The sequence below is a fragment of the Lineus longissimus genome, chromosome 17, assembly GCF_910592395.1.
Source record: "Lineus longissimus chromosome 17, tnLinLong1.2, whole genome shotgun sequence".
Taxonomy (NCBI): Eukaryota; Metazoa; Nemertea; class Pilidiophora; order Heteronemertea; family Lineidae; genus Lineus; species Lineus longissimus.
In genome coordinates this window covers 9,797,809-9,813,993 of record NC_088324.1, presented here as the reverse complement: position 1 = coordinate 9,813,993, position 16,185 = coordinate 9,797,809, and the positions used below count along the sequence as shown (strand labels likewise).

Here is a 16,185-nt window from a genome sequence, read left to right as displayed (position 1 = left end):
CACATCTCTAAAAGCCCATCTCGGTGCAATAACGTTCTTAATGCAATACCGGTATTTGTCCGAGAGAGCTGCGCCTTTTTTATAAATTATCGAGAGCAATTACTACACTTCATGTACTTTTTGTAGTACGAAATAAACAGCTATATATATTTATATTGGAATTAGGTACTGTATATTATATATAGCATTGTCAGAATAGCAACTAATTGCTAATTGCTGATCTTATGCATCATGATAGCAGATAATATGTTACAGTGGCAACCTTATCATTGCCATTCTTAATGAAGAGTCTGCTGACAAACGTCGTACGTGACCAGGCCATCGCCATATTCTTTCTCTGAAAACTATGGAAATGGGTTCCAGCAAACACCAAGTTTGAGTTAACGCCAAGTTAGCGACAATCGTGTTGTGGACAACCTGGCCATGGTGTGTTGGTCCGAAATCAACAAAGCATTCTATTGTACAATCTTAGTCTAAAGTTTGGGGTCTCTGAAGCTGACCATCCCCAAACAATCAGCGAACGGTGTAAGGATAGGACTACTAAAATGAGGACTTCCATCGCTTTCACACGAGCTACAGTGTGAACCTGATATGTCTTTTTACAGAGCTTTCGGATGCGTGATGAGTTGGCCACAGATATTTTGAATAATAAATGAACAATGATCATCTGACTTGCTTGGACATTGACAATATGTTCGCTTTCGAGTCTTTAGAGTTATGGGACGTTGATAGTGTCACTGTAACTTTGCAATTTCATTAATCACGGAGTAGCCAACACTGACAATGTTTATGGTTCGCAACAAGTGTATTTCATCCTCTGGTTTTAATATGTCATGCATGTGGGACAATACGGGATACCCCCCCCCCCCCCCCACACACACACACACCACACGTCTTCAGATATACGCTCTTTGCACTACAAAAATACAAGAAAAACGAATATTGAGAGACAATATTAGGGAGTTTTCGCAAAGCCTCCGATACGTCAAAGTGAACGCCATACGAACTAAGGATTATGAAGTCAAACAATTGAATAGATGTTCGCGTAAGCGTTTCAGGGATCGCAAAAACTCCCTACTGTTTATTTTATACCCGTACATACATGTTTCCGATTTACGATATACGACAACAAAGTTGCTAAGCTTACAGCTTAAATAATGTCAGTAACACAACTTTCACCTCATAGCGGCAATATCATGAGATTTCGACAAAGTCTGTAGGAAATATTGTTATAACATTCGAAAAATTCGGTCTGCATCTTTTAACTGCAAGTTTAAACAAACACATATTATCTGAAAGCATTCACGTTGTAGATGCTCCAAATTTAGCTGTGGCTCTAGGAGACGGTAGGTGATATCGAACATCTACGCCAATAACTATCGACATTTGCGATGGGGCCTACTTTACGGAATGTCTTGACGTATATTTGGAGTATGTACAGTGTTAAACCAGCAGTATTATTTTGCTGCTGTTATCTATATTTACAATGACACATTAGTCTAGCGAAATAGACGACTATATGATTGAGTCCAGACTCCAATCGATCGCAGTGTTTTCGCCCACTATAGTTTCGCACAGCAGCCGGAAAAAGGTGTAGGTGACGCCTCTGGTGTGCAGAGCCAAGTATGATAACTAATTCGTCAATTCGTTCTTGAGCAATACAGATACTAGGCAGGCTTCGTAACCCTTACGAAGAGCTACGAGCGACGAAAAGTACGAAGTATGTGTCTACTTTATAGACGACTTTTTTGAAAACGTCAACGAATCCTCGAATAAATAGGTAGGAAAGATGATTGACGTTGTATATAAGCTGATCTTCGCACTTCGTCGGGTCGGTTGCGAAACCTGCTATATATCATGTTTTTATACGTAGGGGCGTAGTATCGAGACTGTTGGGGATTCCATTTTGTGGTCAACGGGTGTATATAATCTACACGAAGAAACCGGAAGTGATGCACTTTCGTTTCCTCCTGGTACAGACTTGCGGCGGCGGAAACCACGTAAGGAGTGTACATTCACATGCTACACAAAAGTTTACATATACATGTATATGATATGTTCTTATAAACACCTACAATTTGGAATGTCTTTCTCGAGCTGTGCGAGTGATTATAGAAGTCTCTCCTCAATGTAAAGGTCCTCATTTCTCTTCAGCTACTCACTTGATGTCTTATTACTCATGATATAGATATAAGTATCAGTGTCAATTAGTGTGTCAGTGACAAACTCAATGACGAGTCATTCAAGTCGGGTTTTCCGTAGGGTTCGCGGCCCAAACTCTGTCACCGCCGTACACTGTGGTATAGCGGCTCCTTCTGCAAACTTTCTTCTTTGCAGACTTGAACAGTAAAAAGTCGACCACTTGGAAGTCTTTAATTACGGATTTGATTATAGGTTTGTTCGTGTAACTGAACTCGGTTTTCCCGTAGTGTTAGTGGCTCAAACTCTAGGTCAGCGCCGTGCACTGATGTATCAGCTGCCCTTTCTTTTAATCCTTTTCTTGCATAGTTGACCAGTAAGAAGTCAACCACTTGGAAAGGAAACTGTCCTCTTACATGTAGGTTTTGATTGCCGGTTTCATGATAGGTTTTATGTACGTGTCATTTGGTTCTGGTTTCACGTGGGGTTCATGGCTCAAACTCTGTCGCCGTCGTATCTCATTTTCTTTCTTCTTCTTTTTGGCATAGTTGAAAAGGAAGAGGTCTACCAATTCGAACAGGCTGATGGCGCTGGCGCCTAAGAATAAACCAAGTGATCCACCGATGTCACCTGAAATTTCAAGGCAAAATTTGAAAACATAAAAAACGCAGCATGTCATTTGTCGGGTTTCGAGAACATGCATGCGTTTTAACTTCGCAGTGTTCTCAATTACTTACTGGAAACACGTTCACTGAAAATAGTGCGAGAGTAAGTATTGAAATGGAGTTGGTCCAGATTTTCGGTCGAAGTTTTCCGTATATTCGTAGTCCTTAAAAGTAGTAAAGTCGGGGGCAAAATCTCTTACAGATTTTACAAATGGACCAATGTAGCAGACTTACTGAGTAACGCAATGATATCATAGGCCGCTTGCTGTTGGATGAGCTCATAATTTAGCTCACTGAAGTATACATCCATACTTAAGAAATTATTTCTGAAAGACAACAAAAGTACTACATATCAAGATGCCTATCAATGACATTTACTGAGGTGGAAAAAAGTTACTGGCGACCTACTGGTATGGTCTCTGTGGATTGGCCCTGAACCAGCATTTTCAGAAAACTGAATGAAATATTGTGACGTGTACATGAGATTTTAAAATACAAGAGGATCATGATCATAGGTTTCAAGCAACTATACATGTACATATAACCCCGAATATTTGTGAACAAGTTTGATCGAGTTCCAGCGGGCATTACCTGTAGAAATTTTTATCAATACGATTCCCAGATAGATACTCCCGGCAACTGTCCTGATACTTCCTCAAGGCCACCACAAAGGTCCGGTCCTTGGTCCCAAACAGTGCATTTAAGTCTCCCTCGTGTTGCTTTAGGCCAATCTCCTCTCTCAGTCTCTGTGAGTAATTATTAAACCCTTCTTCGTTGTAGAGATCCTCAATACTCATAAAGAACTCACTCGAGGTCCAATTACTCGTGATATAGTTGTAGGTGTCGTTGTCAACCAAAAAGTTAGTGACGAACTCGATGATGCCCTGGTACGTCGTGTTCCAAGCGTCCTTGAGAGTGCGTGACCTTGACCTCAAAACCTCAAAGAAACTTTCGAATTTCTCGATGTTTTGCTCGAGTTGAAGTGACATGATTTGTCCACAGAGAGCCGTCTTCCCGATGTTGATATCTTGTAAATATTCCACCGATTTGTTCACAATATCCAACATGGCCGTCCAGATGACGTCACGTTCGGAAACTGTTTCGTTCAGAACCTTCAAATCTTGTTTCATCTCGCCCAAAAGGACGTCAATGCGGTTGTACAGCTGGTTAAATCTTTCAATCTTTTCGTTCATAACATCAATAGGTTTTCTGACTACGTCCTCAATAACTGCGCTCCGCAGACCGTTGACTACTATGATGATTTTCATGTACTCCGTGCGAATCATCCCGAAGATTGACGGATTGAAGACGTTATTTGTGTAGACATCATCAAGAATGGTAGTCAAGTTGTCGTACGCTATCTTCGCGCCGACAAGTGCACGACTGATATCTTCCAGTCTCCCGGCAGCGTGATCATTCGTCACAGACTCGTAAAGGATACTCCTTGGCGCGATCAGCGCGTGCTCTTCTGAGGTCTTGCCATCGAAGCGGTACTTGAATATCGGCTTGGCCTTCATATAGCTATTCTTAATATCGTCCACGTTTCTCTGGGCCCATTCCGCCAGCCACGCCTTGGTCAGAAGCTTATCCTTCATAGTCTGATACAGCAACAGCCTGCTGGAGGCATTCTGCGGTTCAGGAGTAAACGACTGAAGCAACCTGAGATTCCGCTCAAAATTCCTGATATATTCCACGAAACCTTTCCCAACCGACACCAATGTTCGCTCATCCTTCGCCAGGGCACCACGGACGAAATTCATCCGGACCACAAAGTCCTGGAAGTTGTAGATGTGGCTCATGTTACTGTGAATGTCATGTGCGTAGTCGAAAGTGTTCTCGATCTGCTCCAACTGTTCCGTGATGATGGTGGAGAGGTTCTTACCGAGGACATTGTCCACATCCTCAGCGCGGTGGGCGATATCGTCGATGAACTTTTTGTCCTCCTTGAAGTGCGCATGGTCCACGAAGTAACTAGTGTCCCGAGCCTTGATGTATCTCTGCAGCAATTTGGTTTCTGGAATTTGAAGAAATTGTCAGCAGTGAGAGTGTTTTAAATGTGTAGTCTCGCGTTTCAAAGCGTATACCTGTGGTGATATGAAGGAGTCTGTTTAGCTTTTTGATATTGGCCTATCTGGAACCAAGGCAATGATTTCTGCGCAAAAAAAGGAAGATGTCTTCTTCTGATATTGACCGGTGCTAAAAGAAAGTGGCGAATAAACTAGTGAGTTATCACAAAATCTACAAATCTATACCGGTGCGCAAGTAGTGCTGACCCATCAGCTCTAATCTCAATCCTCAAGCCTCGCCATTGGTATACGGTTGCTTAGTGCCAGACCAGCTCCAATAGCCTACTAGCGTACTTTTGCCCTACGGATGGAACGCTAGGTATCCTCTCATTGGGAGATTGCTTTAATCTTTGTTGATTACCGTTTAGTATCTTCAGCACACTGTCGACGTCATGCGAGGCAGTGGTCAGGTAGGAAAAACGTGGGGAATAGATTGTGGACTGACATTCAGGAGCACATCCCTTGCACGTCTCCAACTCGATCTTGGAAAACTCCTCTGAAAAATAGTCATAAACGCTATGCTATTAATAGCATCCCGCGAAGTTACTATTTATAGCTCACAAGGTCATTTGCATAAGATATTGATGACGTTTTAGTCACGTGACAGGCGGACATCGACACTTATTTCTACGCATTTGAGCTTATTTAAAAGTCAATTATCTTTGACCCTGAATTGTTTTTAGCATGAATGATACCATAGAGTCAGAGAGAGAAATATTCAGAACAATTATGTAGTATTTCCAACACTCGGACATGTGCCAGATTGAATCTAACTGCCCTAGTTAGAAAGCCTGGATCCATTACGAAACTGCATATTTGTCCGACATTGCCTGTAATTCAGCGATGGGGAAATAGAGGGAAGCAGCTGCAGTGACGTCATCTTCGCGATATGCTATTTGGATGTAGGTCATATCATGTTGACAATCTGGTTATACATATGGTAGAACAAGCTCGACTGGCATTTTTTGGCTTGATACGCCTATACATGTAGTTGAAATTAATATCAAAACAATAAATGAGTGCTTACCTCGAGCTGGTATGGCACAGAGGAGATAAGCCCTTAATGAACAAACTCTCATCCCTGAAACACATAAAGAATGAGAATCATTTACAAAACCTAATCCAACAGGTTTTGTAAACACCAGTTGTATCATTTACGGGCAATTAGTGACTTGGTTCTAAAGTATCTTCCGACATGTACAATACAAGATATATGCCTAGCTTTGTCGTAAGCTCGTCTGATGATCTTCTAAGCGTCAAACACCAATTCATAGCTATTTCCTGTTATGACATTGCGAAATTGAGTGAAAATGCTGAGATTTCGCCCTGAATTGACGTGCCGTAATCAGATGTGTATACGTACCGCCTATGTTGGGCATGTGGTGTGCCCTACAATGACACTGCGAGTACACGTATGTCGTCAAGCACTCCATCTTACAGGCAACGTCTGTATAGAATGGGTAGGAACGTAACCTTGTGTTGCTTGTAATGCAGTTCCCTTTCGGTGGACCTATTCGACTCATCTAAATGAAATTGAAGAATCGATTGATTCAAGACATTGAAAGCTCACAAATTTACCCATTTCGGGGATTTCGTGAATAATTGAATTCGCGCAAAAATAAAACATCGCGAAATTTTTTTGGATTTGGAAGAACCGAGAGAAATTCTATAAAACCGCCAAAATTTTTTTAGAAAGTGTTTGCCCATCACTATCAAAAGTCATTGGGTCAAACTTACCACCAATACTTCTGCCCCTACAAAAGTGTGCGTCCCAGTCGCCACCCCGTGGCCCAGCTCCTTGACCACGGGGATGTTATTCCGGTCGTAGAGGAGCAGCTTGATACCGGCGGAGTCGTGGGGCCCCTCCATGTACTCGTACTGCTCTACGTTGATGGTCACCTGCAGACCTGCTTCACTCCCTGAAAATGATTAAAATGAAAAAAAAAACATTTTGAAAACTGCGAGGTTTACGTTACCGATAAGGGCAAATACACGTAATGCATTTGCAGCACATCGTACCTACGATTGTGACAGGTGTTCTGTCGGCACGCGTTAAGTTAGCTATGGAAAAGCTTTTTCCTTATGCCTTTTGCCATTGAAAAGTATCAATGACACAAAAAATATCAAAGATTTCAGAAGCTCGAATTTTCAAATACAAATCTCCAATTTTATATGTACCAGTTTTATTCGAACTCAGCGCATGGTTATGGCCGTAGTTGAAGAAATAACAGACTCCGTGGTCAGTGTGGGCCATGGTAAAGTTGTCGGGTGAACATTTCTGCTGGTTGTAGGAACATCTGCAAAAAGGAAATTATTAAAATTACGTCATCAAACATACAGGGTGACCCAAAATAAGTCCTTGCTGTATACTGTTCTTTTTTCGAAGTCCAGGTTTGTGGAGGTCTGTTTTCAATACTTTTGTTGAATCAAAAGCATTGTGGCCAATAACAAGATGAAATGTTATTGTTCATGAATAACGGAGTTTCATCCGGCATACTAGCGTTGGCTAAAAAACCTTAAAAGGGTTTTTGAAATCTGAGAAAACTTTATTTCTTATAAGAGTGAGCTCTGCCGTCTACCAAAAAAAGAGAAGTGACCCCGGTCTGCCCAAACTTTGATGATTTGATCAAAAGTTACGGGAGCCTACAATTGTATCCAGTTTTGCCTCTCTTTCTGAACCGTTTGCCTACCTGACAATCATGTCCTCTTTCCGGTGAGCAAGATCACTGAATATTTTCCCCGCATTCTGTCTGGCCGATGGATCGCTGAGTATCTGTGCCAGCGGGGTCGGGTTGTGGCTGTAAATGGCGTTGAGAAGGTCTCTTTGTCCATGCTTTACTGCTTCGGTGACTCTGGAGGTAATCAAAACGGCAAAGCTTGAGATATCGTATGTTACTAACTGTAACAAAGGCAAACTTCTACTGCTGGCATTGCAATTGGCAGCCATCACCCTCTAATGGCCTCGGCGAAGCCATGTCTTTTTGAAACAACTTTAAGACCCTCCAGTCACCCAAAAGTTTGCGCCATGGTTGGAACGATACACTAAACGATTTTAGTTGACATAAATTGATTGCAAACGATATAGAATTTTGTAATTTTATCTCCAAATTGCGGCCAAAGTGCAATCACGCAATTACAATGTATAATGGATGTAAAGTACAGTGACGTCATATGGAAGCTGATACTTGAAGAGAGAATAATGCTTGAATCATGTCTGCTCTGGAGAATGGTAAGCCTACCTGAACGAATTTTGGTTGCAAATGGCTACGGCGGGAAAGTTCAGCGTTGTATTGAAGTTGACCTCGACTTTCACCATGATTGGGTCGCTGAGAAAGTAGATCACGCGGTCTACAATCTGATTGGTCACAAAGCCGAATGATAGGAGCCAGATACACGCCCAGATACATCTAAAATGAAACTTTAGCCAGATATTACAAGCCCAGATACATCTAAAATGAAACTTTAGTCGGATATTTCAAGCCCAGATACATCTAAAATGAAACTTTAGCCGGATATTTCAAGCCCAGCTACATCTAAAATGAAACTTTAGCCGGATATTACAAGCCCAGATACATCTAAAATGAAACTTTAGTCGGATATTTCAAGCCCAGATACATCTAAAATGAAACTTTAGCCGGATATTACAAGCCCAGATACATCTAAAATGAAACTTTAGCCAGATATTACAAGCCCAGATACATCTAAAATGAAACTTTAGTCGGATATTTCAAGCCCAGATACATCTAAAATGAAACTTTAGCCGGATATTTCAAGCCCAGATACATCTTAAATGGAACCTTAGCCGGATATTTCAAGCCCAGATACATCTAAAATGAAACTTTAGCCGGATATTACAAGCCCAGAAACATCTAAAATGAAACATTAGCCGGATATTTCAAGCCCAGATACATGTACATCTAAAATGAAACTTTAGCCGGATATTTCAAGCCCAGATACATCTAAAATGAAACTTTAGCCGGATATTACAAGCCCTGATACATCTAAAATGAAACTTTAGCCGGATATTTCAAGCCCAGATACATCTAAAATGAAACTTTAGCCGGATATTACAAGCCCAGATACATCTAAAATGAAACTCTAGCCGGATATTTCAAGCCCAGATACATCTTAAATGACGCGCTGACGGGATGTTACATGCAGATACATCTGAAATGCAACGATAGGCAGATGTTATGGGCCAAGCAACATCAGAAATAAAAAGACAGCCAGATGTTGAACGACAAGCCTGCCGGCGACGGTGGTTCACGCAGGTCATAATGACGGTGCATGTCATAGGTTGTGGTGCGATCGGGATAATTATCTCGATCGACCGAGATAATATATCAATCGATTGAAATAATAAGTCCGTCCATCGATATTATTCAGGAAAAACAATTCATGTTAAAAAAATAATCATGTAGTGAATGTCCTTTCCCACCCATCCGAAGTACAGTAGTTCATATCACCCACTAGCGCTTTGGTGTGGGGAGTATACAGAATGTGGAAGCATCGTGAAAAGTCGCCAGCCGTGCCGGCGGGTAATTTTTTATCATCTTCAATTGTTTTTAATAACCATGTGTAGTTTTGCCGCGGCGGCACTGAATCAATGCGGGAAACTATCTCATTGAATCAGTACTTCAAGCACAGTAAACAGAGAGGTTGGAATCCACAACAGCGGTCATGATAAGATTCTTACAATCCATATCTAAAAAAAATGGGTTTCACATCATCATCATTACCATCATTATAAACATTATTTGACGTTTTGCCCACATTTGGCCCTCGCCGATCGGTTTTGTTTTAAAAGTGTGGTCATGTTCCACAGGCGTCGTCAAAAAATCGCGGAGTGTGGATGCGTATTACGTGTCAGTGTCTCGCAACCCCTCGTTTGTAACACCTGACCTACCTTCTGATGCAGTAGGAATCCTTATCCGTAATGAACCTAATCCCATGAACAGTTGTATTTTGCGTGAAGTCGTAGACAAGGTCAAGCCAAGATTTGTCCTGGTCCTCCTTTTTCGCCATGGTCGCGTGGTTTATCCCAGCATTCTGCGGCTTGAGCGGCTCAGCCGCGTGGTTCCTAGAGATGACCTCTGTGCCGTCCTGTGGCGATTGGTCTAAAATGATAAGCAGTACTGCCGCAGTTTGATAATGACACTAGGGACCTATCAATATGATCAATCCTTTGGGACCTTTAAAAGCCACCAAGAACGTTTTATTCGTTACGCACAGTGTAGGTTAAAATCGCGAGAATATTGCTTATTGGACAAAAACAACAACGAAGTTTCTTAACCTGACATAGAATCGTAAATATTTTATTTTTTAGAAACGATTTTCGCGAGGAGAAAGAGGCCGGATAATATACATGCTTACAAAGTAGAAAGAAATCGTATGGTGTTTCATCAGTGCCGGAGGCTTCTTTCTTTACAACATAAAACCATTGCCAATTTGAAACAAAATAATCATTTAAAAATTGATAAAGTTTGCGCACACTGGAGTGCTTTATTTTTGATAAATGAACACTTTCTCTCGAACCAAAAGCATTAACAATTTAGATAAGACAATTTAAATCTAATTTGAAATATGTTTTGACATTGATCTTAAGTTATAAACTAAGTACAGTTTCTTATGGCGCTTTTCCATGGACGGGATAGGCCGTCGTTCAAAGCGCTCGTCAACTCACTCTCAGAATCAACCGGGGGCTGTGTGTGTGTGGGGGGGGGAGGGGGTGTTTATTTCTGTCAAGAAACAATTAGCTATCCTTGTGAGCTAAGGATAAATCTTGTCTAACCTTCATGCGTTTTTTGTTGGTATAAACACTTCTATTTAGCCAGTCTAGAGCAATTCCTACGCTATATTCTACGTTGGAATGAACTCGTTTTGAGTACATGTATATGCAAATAAAAAGATGAGTCTATTCTACTGTTTTTTCAAGTACCCAGAAATGAACATGCCTCTTGCGGCATCTAGCATATTACAAGTACTCCTTGTGGAGCATATTATTCAAATATCTGATTTGCGGGAAATCTAATAGGTCACGCGGATCACTACCGCAGGGAGACCGTTTGACTAAGTACGTTTAAATGGCCTATGTCCCAAGAGATATTTTTAAGGGATGACCTCTTTAGATGTGCGCAATATCATTGCTATGATATGCGTAGTAAAATGATCCTTTAAAATGTATCAAGGGGCTTTCATCAATAAAATGGGGAAGCGAATCAATTTGTAGCAAATTTCCCGGATTGACACTTGGCGATAGATTCTACAGCACTGCGGTGTGTGTTTTTTAAACTGACGACTTTACAACATCATTCTCAACACAGTTATTGAAGAGTTATCTCCGCTGCTTTCTCGTCCATGGCGCGTCGTAGTGTCATACACGCCCGTGTTGTTCCGTGCGTTCACACCAGTGAAAAGGGCATTTCAAGGCGGGAACCGACTTCGTTGGCGCCAATGAACACTTTTGACGGTGAAAATAATACTCTTATTTCTGTTGTTTTGATGGAAAAACAAAATCTTAAAAATTGCAACCGTGGCAATGATAGGAAACCTTTCATTCAAATAACGAAAAGAAATTTTCTAATCTGTTAGCATTATGTTCATCCGAAAGTGTCACTAAAATACGGCGCGGATATCTTGCGGTGTACAGAATGAAAAGACGACGGGGAAACCTTTCCCGGCCATTATCAGCTACTGTTTCCACGAACCATTATTTATTAATTAAATGAAGATCCATCTCTTGGGAAGCGCCATTTTGTGCGCAGTGATAGTGCACTATGAATCACTATAATACGCCATTTGATGCCAGTTTCCTACAAATATATGCCAACAGCAACAACGCCGGCATTTATATTCATGTTCTTTATAATTTGGGCTTTGTAATATTCAAGAAATTGATACAGAACTGGAGGTATTGGTTGTCTCATTGAACACCGCGAGGGTCGAGCTAAAATGTACGGTCAAAAGCGAGAGGGCCGGTGCGGTTCATCACCGACAGTTCAGCATCTAAATGTAATGCTTATAGCATTCTAAAACAACTCAAACTAAACACTGAAATGTGATATCGTCTGCTTTCGGACATCAAAACCACTGCGGCCAAAGCGAGGCGCCGTGTATTTTACATAGAAAAGCAGCTGACGCTACATTATAACAAATGTGTTTTAGAATTTTCAAAAAAAATTTGGAAAAGAGACTGGCATTATAACCATGATTTTTTCAGTTTTGCCCGCATGAAAAGATTTCACTTTCTTTGCACTTCGCAGTTTGTTATTCATATATACAGTACTTTTACCATTATAATGTAGTTGCGAAACTTCAACTGCGCCAAAGAAGTAGGACAAATTCCAAAAAATCAGTAATCCATTTTTACATTCCACGATCGAGTGGAAAAAGCACGTGAACTGGGTGCATGAACTATCGGAGTGATATCTTCATAAACATCCACATTTATGTAATTATCAGTCAGATTTTCATCAAAATGATTAGATTATCCAGCATGAGTTGCTTTAAATCCACCACTACCGAAACATAAAAACAAATTTGTGATGTATAAACGATCGTCCAACATTAGAGGCATGCCATTAACAGAAAATACCAGCGAGAGGTTGTGCAGTTTTAAAAATGTCTCCTGTGTCAGGTCATATTCACGATAATTCGATTTGATTGTCATTTGATGGCAATATTGAAATGAACTGGCGGCGTTTGGCGGCCGGAAGAGCAGAGGCGACAAGCTGTCCACGCTCCTCCTGGGGAATAAAGATCAAGGGTGGTTCAAGTGACCTGTCACCCGCACTTCGACTCCCCGAAACCCACAACTTTTTTCTCTCTCATTTTCTTTTGCACATGTTTATACTCCGAGGTGAAATACACATTGAAAAAAAAGAATCTTGTCTCCGATTTACCCAGATTTTGTACTAAATGTGGTCCTATGTAAAAAGGAAAATCCCTCATTTAATATTTATCATGTGCATCCACTTCGGAAATCAAAGTGTCAGATAGAACGACAAGCAGATTTGCTTCTTCATAAAAAAGGAATGAATAATCCGTTATCTCTGCCATTTTCCAATGATGGTTTCCCTTGGATTTGCCGCTTGGCTTTCACTGAACGAAACTTGACGCGATCACAGCGCATGCGATACATGTATTTGCCTCAAATCGCATTGTCGGTGAGGCAGTCTTCAACGTCCCCCATTTATTATCACGGATTAAGGAAAGCTTCTGGACTTAAGACCTGCGATACAACAGAAGTTGAAAGTGCACAGTTGAACTGTTTGTTCCCAGGACACTCGACCAGCCAAGGTTTTTGAGCTTTTTGAAAACCTAAAGCCCGCAGCACACTAGCCGCCAACTTTGGCGACAAGAAGCGTTCAGCTGACGCCGAAGTTGGCGGCCAGTGGATCCCGGTCAGAGCACACCTGCCCAGAATCGGCGTCCAGTAGCGTCTTTTCCACAACTTAAGGCTGCCATTTTGAAATCATGTGACATCAAGACGCATACTGATTGGCCATAGCCAATTCAGGCGGCAATCCGTAGCACACCTGGCTTCTTCTTGCGTTCAAACGCGGCGACGCGCGTCAAAAATCAAACATGTTAGATATTTGGCGTTTAGTTGCGGCAAGTGGCGGCAAGTCGCGTTCGCCGGCGCCGTTTGTAGCAGATTAGGGATTTTTCAGGCGTTCAGGGCTCTTGCGGCAAAAAACGCCAGTGAACGCCGAAGTTGGCGGCTAGTGTGCTGCGGGCTTTAAGAAGGGGTTTGTGGCCAAAATATATATGCAACCAATGGAGGTTTTGCAGCGAAATGAAAAACGCTAAGCTTTTCAGAATCTCAAAACAATTTATCCCCGTTTTGTTCATTTTACCTAGGAACCCGCCTCCGAGGCCGACGGGTGCAAATTTGTTTTTGACTGAAAAACCTTTGAGGTCTCTGAAAAGGTCGAAAACCTACATTATTTCTGAGATCATATATTAAGAATTTAATTTTATCACACCAGCTCACGCCAAAGAACGTACCTTTTTCGCCTGCTCTTTTTTTCGGGGGGTATGGCTTCTCTTTGTCATGAGCCTTCTTACGGTTGGCGTTCATCATCATCTTGGCAGCTATAGTTAAGGGCACAACTTCTCTATAAGTCTGGCTTCTTTAATCTAATGGTCTCCCGTCAATCCGGTTGCATGGGTGAGGCCGTGCCGCCTTAACGTTGAATACTCATTCTCGCGGCCATCTCAATGATAACAAAATAACTTTTCGTACTAGTCATCCTTGCTAAATCACAATGGGTATAAGAATAATTTTCGGAATAAAGATTATAAATCAATTTGCACTTTATACGCCGCTTTAGTCTCCAATTCGTTTTCTCCTATGCTGATTCCATCTCAAGGTGACATTGCTGTTCGCCTGTTCAACAAGATAAAGTGTAAAAAGATACTCAATAATGATGCAAAGCTCGAAATACCACTTCCCAAGTCGAAAATTAACTGAGAAATCCGCCTCTCGAATTGAAAGATGGGTCTAGAAATCCGCCGCGCGGCCGCTTTAAAGATCACTTCGTTGAGAGTCAAGACCAGCCCGTGTGTTCTCTGCCATGAATACCAAAGCGATTCGGTCGTTGTTCAAAATGCGATATATACTTATATACATATCATGGTGTTTTTTTCCATCTGGAAAATATAACTCTCTATTTTCAGCTAGACTGAGACCCCTGTTGAGTCATTTATTAGTAATCGGTTCCCTAATATTCCTAACCGGCTAAAATTTACTGCTCGTAAAATTTTTCGCTTCGAACAATGTGGCGGTTTCTGTACCGTTTAATATCAATTTGGCAATTAATCGGTCCGTCGTTGCAGAGTAACAAGTTTGTTTATTGTCAATGATAACCAGAGTTAGTGATACATGACCCATATGATATATCTGATATAATCTTTGTGATATTCAACTTTTAATAGCGGGACTTTTTTTCTGGGCCACCCAATATTTCAAACGTTCGTGAGGGTTGCCCAACCTGTCTATTGACTCATTTCAATTCGATTTTATAACCTGAAACTGACCACATGTTATAGTGTTAGGTGGCTCCGGACACAATACCGTGAAGTGAAATATGAATTCGAATTCAATGACTGGGTCTATATTCATGAAGTATTATTACCCAAAAGGCCTTGTCATCCCATCAATCAACCAACCAATGGCCGGTCATGGCCAGGGTCACATGACCTGCCAGCGTGGCACCAAGGAATATTCCAGCAAGGAAAGCGGCCATGATTTTACACACGTGGAGCGAATTTTTCGATTTGTTATTGACTCGACCGAAAAAAAGCACTTTACTCAGGTATGTTCTTTTAAACTAAATATCCCGTTTTATGGAGTAATCTGAAAAGTCCCTCCTAGTTTCTTTTGACAAAGAAATATTCGCTAAAATTGTATATCTGAGAATCCATCCCGTAGCATTATACTCATGCCCAGCCGAAGAAAGCAAAATGGAATTGCTTTTCTGCAGAATCACCTTCTTTCCATATCGTCTGAATTTAATTAGAAGCAGAATGCTAATTAGCGCATTTCCAAATACCAATCAAATATCAGTATTTGAATTGTTATTCTGAAAATGTTTTAGAACGACAAAAAATGGCCGAGGGCTGCAGCTCTTGCCCGGGTAAAAGACCCCAAAGAAAGGTTGGCATCGCACCAGTAGGAGGTGGTCGCTCAGAGCCAAAACCAACGTAAATATAGGCATGACGTAGAAGTAGAAAATGTCCCCCTGGAAAAAGAATCATTTGTTCCCAAGATATTCTATCCAACATGTAGGACATTTCAAATTTCTACACCCGAATGCGACCACGTGGGCTTTAATTGCTGCGGGTTTGTTATGGCTTCCTCCGACCGGTGCCTGGCGATATCAACTATTTTAGTACGTGTAGAATCGGGCCTATTATTAATAACACAAAACAAATTGTATTGAGGACTTTGTCTCGAGTGTTGGATAACCCCTCACCACACAATACGGGCACTGAACAATAGATGAGGTCATCGGATGGATTTCAATAAACATTCTGATAAAGATACTCTCGCACCCTTTTCGGGGCCGTCAGCCATTCTTTTTCAGGGTGCCTCTCCACAAGAAGCAAAGAATTTTATCCCTCAGATGCCAGGAAAACGACTATTGGCACATAAATTTCACAAAACGACCCTCCATTGCTCTCTGATGGGTGAAGCTGCGTCCCCCTCCCACCCTAACACCCGCCACCCCCACCCCTTCCCAATATTACAAAAAATGTACTAGATCCGCCTATGCAACTCATCAATCAACTGACCTTTTTTGATTTTTATT

General features: G+C 41.4%; 1 protein-coding gene across 2 annotated transcripts; it reads right to left on the bottom strand.

Moving 5' to 3' along the window:
* Positions 1 to 964: 964 nt before the first annotated feature.
* On the bottom strand, positions 965 to 14,178 carry LOC135501299 (uncharacterized). Of its 2 annotated transcripts, XM_064793338.1 has the most exons (12): positions 13,880 to 14,178; positions 9,777 to 9,987; positions 8,110 to 8,277; positions 7,561 to 7,722; positions 7,049 to 7,167; positions 6,608 to 6,789; positions 6,234 to 6,393; positions 5,898 to 5,951; positions 5,232 to 5,366; positions 3,396 to 4,818; positions 3,039 to 3,130; positions 965 to 2,769 (listed from the first exon to the last, which is right to left on the bottom strand). In XM_064793338.1, exons 1-12 carry the CDS (start codon positions 13,956 to 13,958, stop codon positions 2,552 to 2,554), a joined length of 3,003 nt encoding a protein of 1,000 aa, XP_064649408.1. In that variant the 5' UTR covers positions 13,959 to 14,178; the 3' UTR covers positions 965 to 2,551. The 2 variants fall into 2 exon arrangements, with proteins under 2 accessions (XP_064649408.1, XP_064649409.1); XM_064793339.1 differs by lacking the exon at positions 13,880 to 14,178 and having other exon boundaries at positions 8,110 to 8,288; positions 9,777 to 9,806.
* Between the last annotated feature and the right edge of the window lie 2,007 nt (positions 14,179 to 16,185).

Excerpts from the sequence above, each read along its gene's own strand:
- LOC135501299 (XM_064793338.1), bottom strand. The coding sequence starts at position 13,958 with ATGATGATGAACGCCAACCGTAAGAAGGCTCATGACAAAGAGAAGCCA. Across the intron at positions 7,168-7,560 it reads AAAGAGGACATGATTGTCAG|ATGTTCCTACAACCAGCAGA; the intron begins GTAGGCAAACGG and ends TCCTTTTTGCAG. Across the intron at positions 4,819-5,231 it reads TGTGCTGAAGATACTAAACG|AAACCAAATTGCTGCAGAGA; the intron begins GTAATCAACAAA and ends TTCAAATTCCAG.